The sequence below is a fragment of the Microtus pennsylvanicus genome, chromosome 13, assembly GCF_037038515.1.
Source record: "Microtus pennsylvanicus isolate mMicPen1 chromosome 13, mMicPen1.hap1, whole genome shotgun sequence".
NCBI lineage: Eukaryota > Metazoa > Chordata > Mammalia > Rodentia > Cricetidae > Microtus > Microtus pennsylvanicus.
Genome location: NC_134591.1, coordinates 5,034,111 through 5,053,031, shown reverse-complemented (window position 1 = coordinate 5,053,031; position 18,921 = coordinate 5,034,111). Strand labels below are relative to the sequence as shown.

Below are 18,921 nucleotides of genomic sequence, written 5' to 3'. Positions count from 1 at the left end.
CATTTTAAAAATACTTTATTTTTTTGAAATTACAATATAATTGCATCATTTCCCCCTTTCCTTTTCTCCCTCCATTTCCTCTCATGTACCTTTGCCCTTGCTCTTTCTCTAATAAATGGCCTTCTATTTTTTATTGTTGTTGTACACACACACACACACACTTCTAAAAACAGAAATACAACCTTCTTGGTCTATATTATGTTACCTTTGTATATATGATCATAGAGCTAACCACTTCGTATTAGATAACCACTTTAGGGTGGTTCTTCCTTGGGGAAGACCATTTCTCCACTGTCAAAATTCCCTACTTGCCATTAGTTCTTTGTCTAGGTTTGGGAACCTGTAAGCTTTTCCCTTCCTCGTTAGTGTGTTCGCTGGGGTCATCATTATGACTTTTTAAGGCATTCTTCCTGTTCCCCTATCTTCCTTCTACTTATGTATTTTTCTCCCTGCTCCCCAGTCAAATCCTCCCACACACTTCCCTAATTTCCCTCTTCAATTCCTGCTTCCTGTTATTCCCCTCTATTGCTGCCCCTCACAATAAACCCATTTTTGCTTCCTTGGTGTTTGTAGTTACTCTAGGTTGTAGACAGACATCTCAAGCCCTGGAGGCTAAGAATCCAGAGGAAAGAAACCATGTGCTGTTTGTCTTTATGGGTCTACATTACCTAACTCAATATGATCTTCTCTACCTCTGTCTTTATGGGTCTACATTACCTAACTCAATATGATCTTCTCTACCTCTGTCTTTATGGGTCTACATTACCTAACTCAATATGATCTTCTCTACTTGCTCTACATTTATATTCATATTTCATGATTTTAATTTTTTTAACTTTTGAATAGTATTCCATTGCATACATGTACCCCATTTTGGTTATTTGTCAGTTGAAGGACATTCAGGTTTATTTCCATTTCCTAGATCTTGTCAATGGAGTGGCAGTGAGCCTGGCTGAACAAGTATCTATGATGTAGGATGTCCAATCTTTTGGGAATATAGCTGGAACATGTATTAGATTTATTTTTAGCTTTTGATTGTTTTCCGCACTAATTTCTAGAGCGGGACCAATTTGCAACCCCACCAGGAGTGTGACTGAAGGTTTCCTTTCTGTCATCCTCCCCAGTATTTGCTGTCAGCTGCTTTGTTGAGTTTTGTTATTGTGTCTGGGGTAAAACAAAATCTCGGAATCCTTTTGATTTCTGTTTCTCTAATTGATAGGGATGATAAACCCTTTGCGAAGATATTTTTTGCTGTTTTTTTTCCTTTGATAATTTTTTGTTCAGATCTCAACCCAAATTTTCAATGGATATTTGTTTTCTTTGTTTGATTATTTTGATTTTTAGCTCTTTGCTGCTGTTGTTTACTTTGGACTCTGAAGTTCGGCAAGACATAAACATTAGCTTTTATTATACTTCTTTTTCATGCCCAGGAGAAATTGGTTAATGCATTCATTTCTAGTAGAAGATATTGGCAAAAACACTAGAAAGATTAATTGGAGGTTTTCTGTTTGTGTCTCTGGGAAAAGTAGGATAGAGACTTATACACAACGTTCTTGTTGTATACCTCCTCCTTCTAGATTCTTGGTTCTCCACTCGTGGGTCATGACATTTTTGACAAACCTCTGTCTCCAAAAAATTTACATTATGATTCATAATAATAGCAAAATTATAATTATGAAGCAGTAATAAAAATTTTATGGTTGAGGGTCACCACAACATGAGGAACTGTATTAAGGGGTCACAGAATTAGGAAGGCTGAGAACCACTGACTGAGATCTATGTGCTTCTGAGGTGCTAAGGATGGAAAACCCATACTTGCTGTATTCAAATACTCTGTTCCTGAGTATTTTGAATAATGCAGAATATAAAAACGTGGCATCAGAGTAATAAGGTAATATGCAAAATCCATTGTAAATCACAGACAAAGTAACAGAAAAGGAGAGAAAACACTTGTGGTTGGCCCAACATATACAGGCAAAAGAGCAAAAGACGAACATTTTCTGGAGACCTTAAGTTTTAAGAAGCTGGATCCCACATTCTCCCCAAAGATGTGAACTGTCAGTGCAAAGGAAGTGCATTTTCTCAAGCACCAGACCCATGTTGTTAGTATATTTCATACAAAACAGATATAAGAGAAATGCAGCCAACACAGGAAAGACCTGAGCCTGTAATACCTTGGGAGATGGAAACTCCTTCTAAGTTCTTTTTTCCACCTGATATTAACAATCAGTTTTTAAGTGACTGTTCATTTGTTCACTAAATACTAACTGAATCACAGTAGTTCTTAGGAGAACACTCCTGGGAGGACAGTCTATCTTTTGTGCTTGGTAGCAATTAGGATTAGAATTTAAAGCTTATGACAGATACAGAGATATGATGATACGAATGACTTAGTGTCATGGTGTCCAAAAGAGCATGATTAGTCTTAGGTTTAAGGGAAAGTCTTATTTAAAACCAAACATATTGAGTTGGAGTTCAATGAAATGGAGAATTTCAGGCTGAAAAGAGGATATTTTTAGAAGAAAATGAGAAACATTAGAATTAAGTAGACCAGTGACCATCATTTAAAAGAAAGATAAGCAAAGCATGACCATGGGACTCACTTTACCCCACTGACTAGCATTGCCAATGAAGTCCTTTTTTTGTAACATATTATTCACTTAAAGTATAGTTGACACTGCTAGCATACTACGAAGGCGGTATTAAGTAATTATAACAGAAACTATCTGATCACAAAGTTGACAGAGATTGCTTTATGGCCTTATGCAGAGGTAGTTTGTTGTCTCCTAAGTTAATAGATAGTAATTGACTACTGAGCACAATTAGTGCTTCCGTGAAAATAGATAATCATGTGTACTCAAGTTTCTAAGACTTGTATGAGATGAATCTAGAGAGAACGCCAAGAACTTAAATAAGGAGTTTAGATGTAGTCCTGACGACTGTGGGAAGCTTCATATTTTTACATAGGGCGGTGAGATATTTAGATGCACTATCTCTAGTAGGACAGGCTCTGGGGCAGGAAGCAGATGAGACTTGGTTTGTTTAAGATGGTGTAACCAAAGATGGGAGCCAGGGATTTGATCCAAGTTCTGATACTTGCAACCTGTGAACTTCAATTACTTTCAGTGTGTTTCAGTTTTCCATATGTAAAATGAGAATAGTAATATTTACCACGTGGGATTATTGTGAAGAGGATCTGTGTTAATAGATAAAGAGCCAGAATCAAGAGAAGTTCCCAGCATGCTGCTAGCACCATGTCTCCACTATTCTGGACACTAGGAAATGACTATCTTGGGATGGGAGAGCCTGGATGATAAGGCCACAACGTGTAAGCGAGCAGGTGTCAGGAAACTATGGTGGGGTAACATCATGCCCATCACCAACTTTATTGGCTGTCTCTCTAACTGTCACCCTTCTGTCATTCTCTCTTTCAGGCCTTCAAGAGTGCACTGATGAGTTCCTACTGGTGTTCTGGGAAAGGAGATGTGATTGACGACTGGTGCAGGTGTGACCTTAGTGCCTTCGATGCCAGTGGGCTTCCCAACTGCAGCCCGCTTCCACAGCCGGTGTAAGTATGTATGGCCCCTCTTCCTTTGCCTCCCCCTTTCAACTGGCTCACACTCTAGTATTATCTATTAGATGAGCCTATGATTTTCTTGTTTCAGGGTACTTACCCAGATCATTAAAATATCTGGTGTTTCACTTCTCCTTTGGGAAAGAAGAGGTTCTTGGAATCAGAAATTGGCACATACACTGAGTTTGCAGTGTATGTTGTTGGTGGTGGTGGTGGTGTGTGTGTGTGTGTGTGTGTGTGTGTGTGTGTGTGTGTGTGGTGTTTTAAAATGATGTCTTCTCATCCATTTCTTCTTCCTGTGCTTACCCACCAAGCACTGTTCTGCTGGGCAACTGACTGGCCTTGCTAATGCCTACTTTGGCTTCCACAGCTACTGAGATAAAAAACTATACAACCTCTCTTATTTTATTCAGTTTTCAGACACTAATTCTATGTATGTTCTGTGTGTCAGTTCCTGGGTAATAAAATACCAAGGACAAAGATAGAGGCTAACTGTAGCTGAAGGAGGCTGATATTAATGTAGGAGAGACATATTGTTAAAAGTACGTAAGACATAGTTTAAAGCAAAAATTAAAACTAAAGAAAAACAAACTTGGTCATGGGGAGACTCATGGGCATGATATTGGTATAAGGGGAAGTTAATAAAGAAAATACCATTGAAGGGACTTTTGAGTCACAACAGGAACAGTGAGCTAGGTAACAAGTGCTAAAAATCTTTATGTAGATTGAACAGCATAATAGAAGTACCTGATACCAGACATTTGTCTGAGGAAGCAAAGAAAAGTCATCTTGTTTGGAGAAATGTGCTTATGAAGAGGTGGTACAAGGAGGAATAGCCAGGAGCCTGAATTGGCAGCCAAAATGCCATAAAACATCTGTGTAGAGAAAGAGAACCCACAGTATAATACTGTCCTTGTAGAGATGGTAGAGTATAGTGGGTACAAACATCTGTGTAGAGAAAGAGAACCCACAGTATAATACTGTCCTTGTAGAGATGGTAGAGTATAGTAGGTACAAAGAAAGAATCTGACCCTAAGGTAGGCAAGGTTACCATGATGATCTTGTCATGTTTTGTTATATTACTCCGTAAAAGGGCAGAGGCAGGCGGATCTCTGTGAGTTCGAGACCAGCCTGGTCTACAGAGCTAGTTACAGGACAGGCTCCAAAGCCACAGAGAAACCCTGTCTGGAAAAACCAAAAAAAAAAATTTACTTTGGGGACCTTACTTTCGCTACTTTGTGAAATGAGGAAAACACACAGTCTAATTACAACAAGACCAGTCTAATTACAACATTCAACAATTCTCTTTCTTATTGCTTTGCAGGGCAATTTATTCCAATTCTCTCTCTCTCTTTCTCTCTGTCTCTCTGTCTCTCTCTCTCTCTCTCTCTCTCTCTGTCTGTCTGTCTGTCTGTCTCTCTCTCTCTCTCTGTCTCTCTCGATTGTGTTAAGTACCAATTGGAGATACTTAAGGGTTTTAAAAGTTGACTGATTCATTCAGGACCAAAAGGAACTGACAGAAAGATGGAAAGTACCTATGTTTAGTACTTGTCAATGTATTTCTATAAAATGAAACAGCATTGAAATTGTAGTTTAAATAAATCAAACACCAACCAGTTTTCACTGAACACATACTGTAAACATAGATTAATTTATTGAATATTGTATTGCATTTATTTATTTATTTATTAAAAATTTCCACCTCCTCCCATCCTCCCATTTCCCTCAAACTCCCTTCACTCCCCCACCCCTCTCGCTCTCCAGTCCTAAAAGAAGTCAGGGTGCCCTGCCCTGTGGGAAGTCCAAGGCCTTCCCCTCCATCCCCCTCCATCCAGGTCTAGGAAGGTGTGCTTCCAAACAGACTAGGCTCCCAAAAAGCCAGTACATGCAGTAGAATCAAAATCCGGTGTCATTATCATTGGCTTCTCAGTCCACACTCATTGTCAGCCACAATCAGAGTCCAGTTTGATCACAAGCTCGTTCAGATTCAGTCCAGCTGGCCTTGGTGAGCTCCCATTAGATTAGCCCCACCGTTTCAGTGGGTGACCGACCCCTCATGGTCCTGACTTCCTTGCTCATGTTCTCCCTTCTTATGCTCTTCATCTGGGCCTTGGGAGCTCAGTCCAGTGCTCCAATGTGGATCTCTGTCTCTATCTCCATTCATTCCCAGATGAAGGTGTTATTCATCAGTGTGGCTATGGAACAAGGCCAGTTCAGGCACCCTCCTCTCCTCTGCTGCCCACGGACCTAAAAGGAGATTTTTGTATCTCTGATTTGTGGAAAAAGACACGGAATCCTTGAAAACTAAAGTAGTTTTAAGGCCATGTAAAGTTGTGGTAGCAGATGGAATCATGATTTGAACCTCAGATGAAGTTTCTCCAAGTGTTTAGGGCCTTGAATTATACAAAATGGCAACTGAGCAACCTTGTTTGTCATTTCCCCCATTAGGTTACGACTTTCTCCCACAGTGGAGCCTTCCAGCACTGTAGTTTCCCTAGAGTGGATGGATGTTCAGCCAGCAATCGGGACCAAAGTCTCTGACTACATTCTGCAGCACAAGAAAGTGGATGAATACACAGACACTGACCTGTACACAGGTAAGTACATCCCCCTTTTTTTTTGGGTAGAGGGGAGGGAAATAGTGTGACAGGGGATAAAACCAGATTTTCTAATTTCTAATTTTTTATGGACTTGGTGCCAACTGTCTTAAGAAGGCACTGAGAAGTTTTGTGTGATTTTGATTAAATAGCAGCAGAAAGTTGAAGGTAGAAAGAGCTCATCTGACTTGGAAGTCACTATAGTATATGATTTGACTCCTTCTGAAGAGAATTTGATCTTTCTCTATGTGAAAAAGCCTACAGATCTTGAGTTTGAAAACATGTGTACATAAATATACTATTCTGGGACTGAAAATATTTAATCAATTGTCTGTCCTGGTGAGATGTAATGGAGATAGTCTTTATGAACTCGCGTTAGGGTAGAAGAGAACAAGATATGATGTAAACATGCAGGAACTTTGAGGAATGTGGATTTTAAGTGAGCTCCATTCAGCTCTCACTGAGAACATTAACTCTGTTTTCTCCTATTTCCCTCGCATTGGAAAGAAGATTTTACTTATACCGTGAATCTATGCTCTGCACTTTGTTGAGGCTTCCAGGCATGCACTATGCTTTTCTAGTCAGAAACTGATAGAGCATTTGCTTTCTGACCACACAGTAACCTACCTATGCTATTCAGCCTCTCCCTAAACTTCTCCAAATTTAAAGGGATTGGTACATTGTACTTGTCTCATAGAGCATGAAACTGAGGTCAATCTAAGGATATTCACCCAGTGACATCTCCACAGACCAGAGAACAAAGCCAGAATTTAAAGATTAAAATTTTAAAAAGTTCTTGGTTATTCAGTTACATTAAAAATGTAAGAAGGAGGAATGATTTAAATTTTTTAAATCAATTGAATTCTCAACATCTACCATAAAGTATGACATTCAACATTTGTGTATTTGTGGGATGAATAGATAACAAAGAGAAACAATTGTTTCATTTTTGTTTTGGACCTTCTTCTTCCTGACTCCTCCTCCTCCTCCTCCTCTTCCTCCTCCTCCTCCTCCTCCTCCTCCTCCTCCTCCTCCTCCTCCTCTTCTTCTTCTTCTTCTCCTTTTCCTCCTCTTTCTCCTCCTCCTTCTTCCCCTTCATCATCTTCTTCTCCTTTGTCTTCTTCTTCTTTCTTGCCTCCCTAACATTCCTTTGTGAGCCACTTTTTCTTTGATTACATTCAAGAAGGGAAGAATATGATATACATAGTGAGGCCTAGGTTGTAAATGACAGGAGTAAACTCATTTACTTAATATTTTTATAAGTAGTCTACTGAGTGTGCTTAGGAACTTTAAATCTATGTTCCTACAGGAATTTGAGCTGCATGTATTTTTGCATATAATTGTCCTTTTATCCCCAAATGCTGTCACCTTTTACTTTGTATATGTCAAATTTAGTTGGTTAGATCAATTGCATTTATTGTAAAATTGGTTTGGCTAGGTTTTAGTTTATCATTCTGTTAATTGTTTTCTTTAACCTTACTGATTATTTTATGTTTACTTCTTGTCTATCTTCTTTTAAATAATTTTATGATCTCAGAATATCTTCTCTGTTGATTTACTAGCTGAGACAGTTCCATTGTTTTGGGTCTTGCCTTAAGTAAGAGCATCATTTTTTTACATTTTCAAAATTATTTTGTTAGTAGATTTTTAGAATTTCATACACGAGCACTGTATTTGCCTCATTTATAACCTATATTTTACACCTTCCAATTTATGTCATGTCCTCCCCACTCCCTCCTAACTTCATGATCTTTTGTTCTTTATTATTCTCTTTCACACACACATATACACATACAGACACATACACACACAGCATGCTGATTCCATTTACTATTATTTATATGTGTATGTATTAAGTATCCATCAAGTAGATTGTCCCTGGATAAAACTTATTCTTGCTCTATTAGCAGCCTTTAATTGGCTATAGCATTCATCTAGAGGTGGAGCTGTGTGAGATATGTCCATTCACATAGGAATATTAAATGGTGTTGCCATTGTTTAGGAGACAAATTTGTTAAGGTTTCATGCATGTAGATCCCTGACATTTATAGGTCATTATTTTACATGGGGCATCCTGATCCCCTGGCTCTGTATCATCGTTTTACCTTCTCTTTTATGATGCTCCAAGATCCTTAGGTCTAGGGAGTGTGATATACATACTTTTTTTTTTTGGAGCAGAGAACCCATAGTCAGTTGTTCTCTAAATTTTTACTACTTATGGATTTCTTCATTAGTATTTTTATTATTATTGATTTTTATTGAGCTCTACATTTTTCTCTGCTCTCCTCCCTGCCTCTGCCCTCCCTCTGACAACCCTCCACCAAGAGCCTCATGCTCCCAATTTACTTAGGAGATCTTGTTGTTTTCTACTTCCCATGTAGATTAGATCTATGTATGTCTCTCTTAGTGTCCTCTTTGTTGTCTAGGTTCTTGGGATTGTGATTTGTGGGCTGGTTTTCTTTGCTTTGTGTTTAAAAATTACTTATGAGTGAGTACATGTGATAACTGTCTTTCTGAGTCTGGATTACCTCACTCAAAATGATGTTTTCTAGCTCCATCCATTTGCCTGCAAAATTCAAGATATCATAATTCTTTTCTGCTGTGTAGGACTCCATTGTGTAAATGTGCCACATTTTCCTTATCCATTCTTCAGTCGAAGGGCATTTAGATTGTTTCCAGGTTCTGTCTATGATAAACAATGCTGCTATCAATATAGTTGAGCACATGTCCTTGTGGCATGATTGAGCATCCTTTGGATATATACCCAAAAATGGTGTTACTGAGTCTTGAGAAAGGTTGTTTCCTAATTTTCTGAGAAATTGCCATACTGACTTCCAAAGGGGCTGTGCCAGCTGCATTCCCACCAGCAATGCAGGAGTGTTCCCTTTACCCCACAACCTCTCCAGCACAAGTTGTCATCAGTGTTTTTGAACTTGATCATTCTTAAAGGTGTAAGATAGAATCTCAGAGTTGTTTTGCTTTGCATTTCTCTGATGGCTAAGGATGTTTAACATTTCTTTAAGTGCCTTTCAGCCATTATAGATTCCTCTGTTTAGAGTTCTCTTTTTAGGTCTGTACAACATTTTTTTTATTGGATTATGTGTTCTTTTGGTGTCCAATTTCTTGAGTTCTCTGTATATTTTGGAGATCAGACCTCTGTCTGATGTAGGGTTAGTGAAGATCTTTTCCCATTCTGTAGGCTATTGTTTTGTCTTATTGACTGTGTCCTGTTATTAATTGTTTCTCTCAGTGTCTGTGCTACTGAAGTTATATTTAGGAAGTGGTCTCCTGTGGCAATGCACTCAAGTATACATCCCATTTTCTCTTCTATAAGATTTGGTGTGGCTGGCTTTATGTTGAGGTCATTGATACAAGATTAACTCAATAAAATATTAGTAGCTGTCCTGTACACAGATGATAAAAGGGCTGAAAAAGAAATCAGAGAAACAACACCCTTCACAATAGCCACAAATAACATAAAATATCTCTAAGTGACTTTAACCAAGGAAGTGGAAGACTTGTATGACAAGAACTTTAAATCTTTGAAGAAAGAAATTGAAGAAGACACCAGAAAGTGGAAAGATCTCCCATGCTCTTGGGTAGGTAGAATTAACACAGTAAAAATGGCAATCTTACCAAAAGCAATCTACAGATTCAATGCAATGTCCAGCAAAATTCCTCAGACCTTGAAAGAACAGTACTCAACTTCATATGGAAAAGCAAAAACCCCAGAAGAGAAAAAACAGTCCTGTAAAGTAAAAGAACTTCTGGATGCATCACAATCCCTGACTTCAAACTCTACTACAGAGCTACAGTACTGAAAACAGCCTGGTATTGGCATAAAAACAGAAAGGAGGACCAGTAGAACCAAATCAAAGACCTAGATATTAATCCATATACCTTCAAACACCTGATTTTTGACAAAGAAGCAAAAAATATCAAATGGAAAAAAGAAAGCATATTTAACAAGTGGTGCTGGCATAACTGTATGTCAACATGTAGAAGAATGAAAATAGACCCATATCTGTCACCATGCACAAAACTCATTGTTCTTACCTTTTCTACTCATCTTTTCCTCTAATTGGTGTGTTTGGGGCTGTCTGTGATTCTGCTGATTAATTAGGTGCCAATGAATCCAAAGCTCAGATGGTTCCTTGTGGTACAGGCAGTGCCATGGTTCTAAGTACCCCGTTGGTCACTCCATGTTCCTGGAGGTGGCTCATTGCTCCTGGACTTTGCTCCACTCCCTTGGAGTTTGCTGTCACAGGCCTGCACTAGCCTAGGTTGTCAGCTCAGACCTGTTTCTGTAAATATCCCTGGTCTGGGTCTGTTCCTGCAGAGGTTTCTGGCTTGGAGTTGGTCCTATAAAGGACTCTGGCTCTGGTCTACTCCCTTGGAGTTCCCAGGCTTAGGTGTGCCCAGACCTACAGAGGTCCTGGCTCAGACTTACTCCCTCTGAGGTCCCAGACTCACTCCCATACCTGCAGAAGTCTTGACTCAGGCCTAGTTCCTAGGAGGTCCTAGACTCACACACAGACCCACGGGGTCCTGGCTTAAGTCTACTCCCTTGAAGGTCCCAGATTCACATCCAGACTGAGGGTCTCTGGTTCTAGCTTACTTGCTCAGTTGCTACCCTGTCGACCTCTGGTTTTCAGCCCAGCCATAACTGAACATAGCTGAAGGTCAAATACCTGTGTGGTCAGGATCTAAACCTCCAGTTCAAATTGGGATCTTGAATGTAATGGGCCTTGGCTGTTTGGTCACCTTCTAGACCCAGATCTGGCTACTTATAGATTTCTGTGATGGTCCCCATATGCTGGAATAAAAAAAAAAGCCTCTTTGAGGCATGTGGACAGCTACATTTAGCTTTAGCTGTAAGGGTAAGTGTTTAAAATGTAGTAGGGAGTTGTAATGGCTTATTAAAGTGGCAATAGTAGATTTTCCTCTAGGGTACATGACTTTACCACCCACAGGTAGTTGGCTAGATATGCAGTATTGTGCAGTATTGGGTGTGAGTTCCGTCATATTGAGTGGGCCTTAAGTCCAATTAGGTGATTCTTGTTTGTTCCTAAGATATCGGTACCATTATTCTACTCTTGGATCTGTCTTGCTGTGCTGACTATTGGTGTGGTTTACAGACTTTACATTTGAGTAGGAGTTTTAGTTCCTTTTCCTCTTGGAATATTGCATAACAGCTTTGGATGTTACAAGAGCTCATCTTCAGAAAGGAGGCTTCCAGGTCAATTCAAACTTGAATCCTCCTGGACCTGTGTTTGAAAAGTGTGTCGTGAAAAAAAAAAAAGAAAAAAAGAAAAGTGTGTCGTGTCTTCACCAGTGGCACCATAGCATCAAGTTCTGAAAGGCAACCAAAGACACTGGCAATAACCTATAATGTTTCAAGACTCTTTTGGACTTCTGTGAGCAACCCCACAAAGATGGATTTCTCATGCTTGACCCTAGAATTTTGCAGATAGTCTGTGGCTTGGAGAAAAGCATTATCATCCAAAGTAGTGTAGCTTCATTCAAATAATTTGATTTATTTCCATATATATTATACTTATATTTGAATGAACATGAAATAATTTGTTTCTCTCTGATTATTTAAAACTCACCCTTAGTGTTCTTTATCTCTCCTTCTTCCCTTTACATCAGTGTTGCCCTCCCTGTCACCTCTTCAGACAAAGGCCACACCTTATTTTTTCCAGTTTCACCTTCATAGCACGGGTGCCATGTTATCCCTTTCTCTGGAGCCCTTCACATGGTCCCCATTTAACTTTTCTGATTTCTGTAGTTCCTCCATGTTACACACACACACACACACACTGAGTTAGGATCCAGAAATAACAGACAACACTCCATGTTTGTCTTTCAGGACCAGGGTTGCCACTCTAGGTATAATATGATGTAATTCCATTATTTTACCTACAACTTTCCTGATTTCATTTATTTTATGTAACTGAACAATATTCAATTTTGTATATGTAACACATTTTCATTATCTATTCCTCTGTTGAGGGACATAGTGGTTGTTTCTATTTTCTATGTATTGCCAGTAGAGCTTCAATAAAAACAACTGAACAAGTTATCTGCAGAGTTGGATACTGTTTTCTTTTGGCTATATGCCAAGGAGTTATATAGATGGGTCATAGAGTAGATCTGCTTCAGCTTTGTAAGAATTCTCCACTCTGATTTTCAAGGTGACTGAAAGAGTTTACAATTCCATGTAGCAGTTTGAAATCCTATCAACAGTGAATGAGGGGCCCATTTCCCTGCATTCTTTCCATTATTGGTTGCCCGTTGTTTTCTTGATTCTAGCCATTTTAGTATGCACATCTATACTTGCTGAAGATGTGGAACACTTTTTACTCTTTCTTATAGTTCACATTAATTAGTGATGCACTCTTTCTGATTTTGGTCTGGAAGATAACATTGCTGGATATGGTCTTTAGTTTTGCTAAGTTTATTTTCCTATAACTTAAGTATGTTATTCATATGTCTTCTTCTTTGCCTTATCCATGTGAGAACTGGACCATACCTCTTAGCCTGATTTTTCTTAATGTAAGTGCTATTTTTCTCTGGCAGCTTCTAAAATTCTCTTTATTACTCATTTTGAACAATTTCAGTATTTCTCCTGTCTGGCATTTATTGACCTTTCCTAGATGTGTGGGTTTATAATTTCATCACTTTGGGGAATCACTTCAGCCATTATTTTGTCAAATAGGTTTCTTCTCTCCTCATTTTTCTTTTTCAGTGACTCCAATTCCATGTGTACATGGCCACTTAACAGTATTACTCATCAGTGATCTTTGCTTTTTTTTTTACATTTTTTCTTTCATGCTTCATTTGGATAATCTCTCATATCGTCTCTAGTGATGTCTCTAAAGTCTAATCTGTTTTTATTACTATCTAGTGAATTTTTGTCTTAGATTTCCATTTTATTTCTTGAAAGTTATGTCTGGAGATATTCACTATCTTTCTTGCTAGCTTATTTTGTTTTGTCGAGACAGATGTTCCCTATGAAGTCATACCTAGCCTTGAAATTTCGGTCATTTTCTTCATGCTCCCTGAGTGATATTACAGGCATGCTTTCTCTGACATGGAGTATTATTTAATGATTTTACATTTGATTATTTATCTGGGAGTGTGCACAGACTACTTGGGGGTACATATATAGAGAGAGGTCAGAGGGCAGTGTGTTGTAGTTGGCTCTCCCCTTTTATCGTGTGAATTCTGGGCATCAATCTAGGGTCACCAGGCTTGGAGGGAAGTTTCTTTATTCACCGAGTCAAATTGCCCATGTGATATTTTTCACATGGAATTTAATTTTAAATTTCCTTTCTGCTCACTCTCACATCTGTATCAGCTCTGGGTTGGATTATTGTTTCATTTTTGTACCTCATTACAGATTTCATTTTTCTTGCTTCCATTTGTATACTTGATCCCTCCCCCTTCATGTGTGTATGGACAGTATTAATGTGTTCATAATATGAAGGTCAGAGAAAACTTTTAGGAGGCAGTTCTTTTCTTCCGTTTTTTGTTCTGGGAATAAAACTCAGATCACTGTGCTTGTATGGCAGGTACTTATACACTCTGATCCATCTTGCTGACTGTACACTTGGTAATTTTTTATTGGATGCCAAGCACTATGCTTTTTACCCTGTTAGGTCCTGGCTGTGCTCAAATGTCTAATAAGAAGTTGACTTCTAGCCAGGTGGTGGTGGCGCATGCCTTTAATCCCAGCACTTGGGAGGCAGAGACAGATGGATCTCCGGATCTCTGTGAGTTTGAAGCCAGCCTGCTCTAAAAGAGCTAGTTCCAGCCACAGAGAAAACCTGTCTCAAAAAAAAAAAAAAATGACTTCTGTTTTAGAAGGCAGTTAAGCTGTTGAGCAATGTCTAGTGGAGGTATGCAGTTACTCTTGCGGAAAGCAGAGAGTGACGTCATGGTGCCGTCTTCAAATGCTTCTCCACGTCATTTGCTGAGATAGTGTCTCCTTATGTGGGATTCAGCTCTGTATACTATGAATATGTTTTATTACCATTGGTTATTAAAGAAGCTGTTTCAACAGCTTAGTAAAGGAAAGCCAGGCAGGAAATGTGAATAGAGATGTAGAGAGAAAGCAGGCAGAGTGAGAGAGATGCCATGTAGCTACTGAAGAAGAAAAACGCCAGTTGCCAGCCAGAACCTTAGTAAACCACAGCCTAGTGGCGATACACAGATTAATATAAATAGGTTAATTTTAGATGAAGAGCTAGCTAGAAATATGCTTAAGCTATTGGCCAAACATTATTACAAGTAATATAGTTTCTGTGTGATTATTTTAGGTCTGGGCGGTTGGGAACCAACAAACAGCCTTCTACTACAGTCTCTCACTGAACCCGGAACTCAGTTTTTCAGGTAGCTTGGCTGGCCAACAAACCATTTGGAAGCTTCTGTCTTCACACTGTGGTTGCCTGGATGTTGATGATTTTAACTTAGGTCCTCATGCTTGGATGGTAAGCACTTTTTACCATGGATCCTGATCTCCAGCCCCATGGAGAAGCTTCTTTGGCTCGGGAGGTAAAATCACTTGCAGCCTGGTGACTTGAGGTCACCTCCTGGCCACCGTATGCTAGTTATGTTGCTGTGACAAAATACCCAGAGAAAAGAATGAGATGAAAAGAAAAAGCAGAATTTGAAAAAAAGAAAGATTTATTTTGTCTCATATTTCAGAGGTTTCAGTTCCCTCGGTTGGCTCCATTGCTTTGGGCCTGACTAGGGTGAACTGTATGTGAGAGGAGTTTGCTTACCTCATGGAAGCACAAAAGAAAGAGCGGGGCCTGTGGGGGCACTGATGAGGAAGGAAATAAGAACAAGATCTTTCAAGGGCATGACCCCAGTGACCTGCTTTCTCGCTTTCTCCAATCATCCTCAACCCCTGAATTTCACCACTTTCTAACAATTTCTCGGATGATGATATATCAGTGAACTCATATTAATATTAATTATGACTTAATATTAAGGCAGAGCTCCCAGGATCCATTCAGCTCTCAATGACTGGGTTCAGTAGCTGAGGACCATGTCTTCAACATAGAAACTTTTAGCTCAGTAGTTTTTTAACCTGTGGGTCATGACCCCTTTGGGGGTTCAATGACCTTTTCAGAAGGGTCACCTAAGACCATTGGAAAATAGAGATATTTACATTTATATAATAGCAGTAGAAAAATTAAAGTGATGAAGTAGCAAAGAAAGTAGTTTTATGGTTGGGGCTCACCACAGCACGAGGAATTGTATTAAAGGTCACAGCTTTAGGAAGATTGAGAGCCACCACTTTTGTTGGGGACACTTAAAATCTGAACCAGAATGCCTCTGAAAAATGAACATGGCCCAAATTTGAATCCTCCATCTTAACTGAATGACTATTATCTTGAAGAACAAAAACCCAATGAAGGACTAGGAATTTGGAAGATGGCATTTGGCTACAATTTTAGCTCCTTCTCCCTTAGAGATCTAGTATGTGTCAGTCTGTTTGCTAGGTCTCACGTTCCTCATATAGGGAATGGGTAAGCTATTTTGAGGATCAACTATAGTGCAGTTCTCAGGGCAGAGCAGGTTCTTAAAGATTAGTTTATCCTTTCTTATTTCCATGATTAGAGCAGGGAGAGAAATCGGGATTGGAGGAAGGGATGGGAAGAGTAATGTGAAGAAGAAAACAACCAGAATAAAAAGTGAAGACTTGTTGTGGAAAGAGAACTCAACACAGCTGGTCAGGTGCTGCCAGGATAGGGAATCCTGAGCGCACACCTATGATCTTTGGATTTTTACAGCATCCAAGCTCAGTGCGGAGATTTTTTTTTTATCAGAAGCCCATGTGTGTGAGCATGCAGGCATAGGTACATACACAGATCTTTCTCACTCTTGCTCCTGCAAACACACATACCCTTTATGGCTACCATCTGCTGCACACTCCTGTGAGCGATTTAAATACACACCCTTTCATCTGCCTCTTACCCCTGCTTCTGTCGCCCCCTCTAGGTTCGATGCCCTCTTTGTTTCCTTCAGACAAGTCATTTCTCTATGGGTCCCAGGACTCTGCTAGGAACGCCAAGCATAAGCCTCCTGTTCCAGTTCTTTTGAGCAGAAATAGGGCTTGTTTTGTGGGGTGGCTAAATTCCCCGCACGCTAATCTGTCATCAATATTAAAAACAGACGTCTGGTTCTCCCATGTGGCCTCATCAGAGCAATTGGCATGAGTTTCGGCCTCTCATGCAGGGTAGACATGTGTGGAGTGGGGGAGTAAGAAGTGGGCTGAAACACAAGCCAACTTAATGAGTCCAAATCCCCTCTTTGACCTACAGACACAGAGGAGAGGGATTTGGAGGGGGGAGATTATGCACATCATGAGGTAGTGGTAGACCTCGGGTTTTGGTTTCTTTCCTTGACCACCTCTACTCAGAGTCCAAGAGCCCATGTTATATCTGCTGGAGTTGTCTGTAATTGAAGAAAATCCTAGTGGCAGATCCAAATTAGAGACATCTGTAGAGCTGGGCAGAATTGAAACTAGCTACCAGCTAGTCATTGGTGGTGGTGGCGGTGGGTTTTCTGATCTTTAAGTGGCAAGTCCCATCAAGATAATTACTTCTTTGTTATATGTGTATCAGCTGCTGAGTTCCCATGCATTTGCAGTAGGATGTCCTTAAGCACAGAGTCCTTCTACCATGGTGTAAGGATTGAGATGAGAGGGAACAGAATCACATTCCATTATAATCTCTGATTTCCCAGAGTGGCAATATCCCTACTATATATTTCCTTCAGGTATCTGCTGCTCACTTGATGGATGTTTTTAAAAAGTAGAGGCTTTTGTCTTTCCACATTGAATTTCTAGCTTCATCTCATTTAGTTCAGGCCTGAAAGGTCAGCTGACTCTTGGCTCTTGAGGAGGCACCAGGCCCTTTCAGCCGACCGACTCTCCTCCTCAAAAGAGGCAGCAACGTCTGGAGCTGGTCAGTGCCCTCTTTCTGTCCTGGCATCTGGGAGTCTGATGGGCCTCGTCAGAGCAGATTGGTACCAGGCATCAGGCTTATCTTTTGCCAACTCTCAAGTCTTCTGATTTTCTCTCCATCCTTTCCCTTCCTTGCTTTGTTTTTCCTTGTGTATCTCTCTTGATATCTGCCTCTTCTCTTCACTTTCTGCCCATGTCTCTGTCTCTCTCTCTTTCTCTCTTTCTCTCTTTCTCTCTTTCTTTCTTTCTTTCTTTCTTTCTTTCTTTCTTTCTTTCTTTCTTTCTTTTTCTTTCTTTCTTTTTTTTTGTTTCTCTACTTGGCTCCAATATGAATTGTTCATCTAGATTCAGATTTGGGTCAAGAAGTTTGAAACTGTGAGAAGTCACTGTTTCTCTTATCTCTTCTCACATGTTCACTTCCTACTGCCATTAAGCCTCATCCTCAAGGGAGAAGATCCCCTTCTCTATGTCATTTCACCATACATACTCTGACCAACCCCTACTGGACCTTACAGCAAAACCTTTCTCAAGAGAGAGGAAGACTTAGGAAAACGCTACTGCAGTTGCAGAGAGGTGGGAGCTGAGACACAGCGTTTACACGGAACACATTGACGACATTCTCCAGGAACTCCCCAGAACTCCTCAAGCCATGTGGGTTCTGCCGTAGCTATGCTTGTTGCTGAGGAAGCTCAAGGGGCTATAAGCAGACTGGTGTCTGCTTGCCCTTAGCTAGCTTGAGGGAAACAATGTCTCTGGAGTCAGAACTCCACCCCTTCAGCTAAAATGGAACAGGGGTAGGTGTGGTGAGGGTGGCAAGTGAAATATGTTCTGCAGGGTGAGGTACAAAATGGCATGACTGCAAACATCTGGAACTAATATTGGGGTCTCAGTAATGAATGTTTCTGTCACTCCATTTGCTTTGTGAATGAGATATTTCTAAAGCTAAGAGTCTCCCAAAAGTAAAGGTATTTATATCTTAGAGAGTCTTAATTTTGTCCATTTTCTTCTACTACCAAGCCAACCTTCTTACCAAAGTTCTTTACAAGTCACAAAAGTCACTCATTCATCCCATTAACGGGATGGAATTTTCTGGTACAGGCACTTTGATGTATAGCAACACAGGATGATTCCCCTCCCCAGTGAGCTTATTGTCTACTAGGAGAGAGAAATAATTCAGTGAGAAATGTCTGGGATAGCAAGATGGATGATGAGATATCTCATATCGTATAAGATACAGAAAAAGGGTTTCAAACTCAGCACAGTGGGATTTGTAAAAGGTAGCCAGAGGAAGTGTGGCAATTGTTTGAGAGTCTAGTTCCAGTAATTAGTCATCAGAATCAAGTCCTTGTACTCAAGATTTCCAGCCCCCATGGGCATTTCCCACTGTCTTCTCAGGTATCCGTTCCTGGTGTCATCTGTGGCTGTGCTTATCCTTACTGTCATTTGCCCATTGCACAGAACAAGAGAATAAAACCTTTATTTCTCTGTGTCCTCACCAATATCTCCTTCCATGGCACCTATGAGTAACGCCTGGAGGACACCCATCGTTCATACAAAAGACCTTTTCAAGGCTAAATCCATCTTCTCTTATGTGCTAGACATTCAGATAGCCTCTCAAAGGGAAAGACCAGCATATCCAACCTTGTCTTCCTGCTTCAACTAAAATTTGTTCTAAAAATACTTAAGATCTTGGTTTGGAGATTTCTCTTCATGTTCATGTCATCCTAAGAGATGAATTCACGGCACTTGTAGATGACCTTTTAAAATAA

At 39.9% G+C, this 18,921-nt stretch overlaps 1 protein-coding gene across 5 annotated transcripts in view; it reads left to right on the top strand.

Moving 5' to 3' along the window:
• Astn2 (astrotactin 2) overlaps positions 1 to 18,921 on the top strand; it is a 997,088-nt gene that overhangs the window by 821,196 nt on the left and 156,971 nt on the right. For all 5 annotated transcript variants that reach the window (XM_075947014.1, XM_075947013.1, XM_075947012.1 and 2 more), the window contains 2 exons: positions 3,435 to 3,568; positions 6,023 to 6,171. In XM_075947014.1, the coding sequence (XP_075803129.1) occupies positions 3,435 to 3,568; positions 6,023 to 6,171 (283 nt within the window). The remainder of the gene's footprint in view (positions 1 to 3,434; positions 3,569 to 6,022; positions 6,172 to 18,921) is intronic.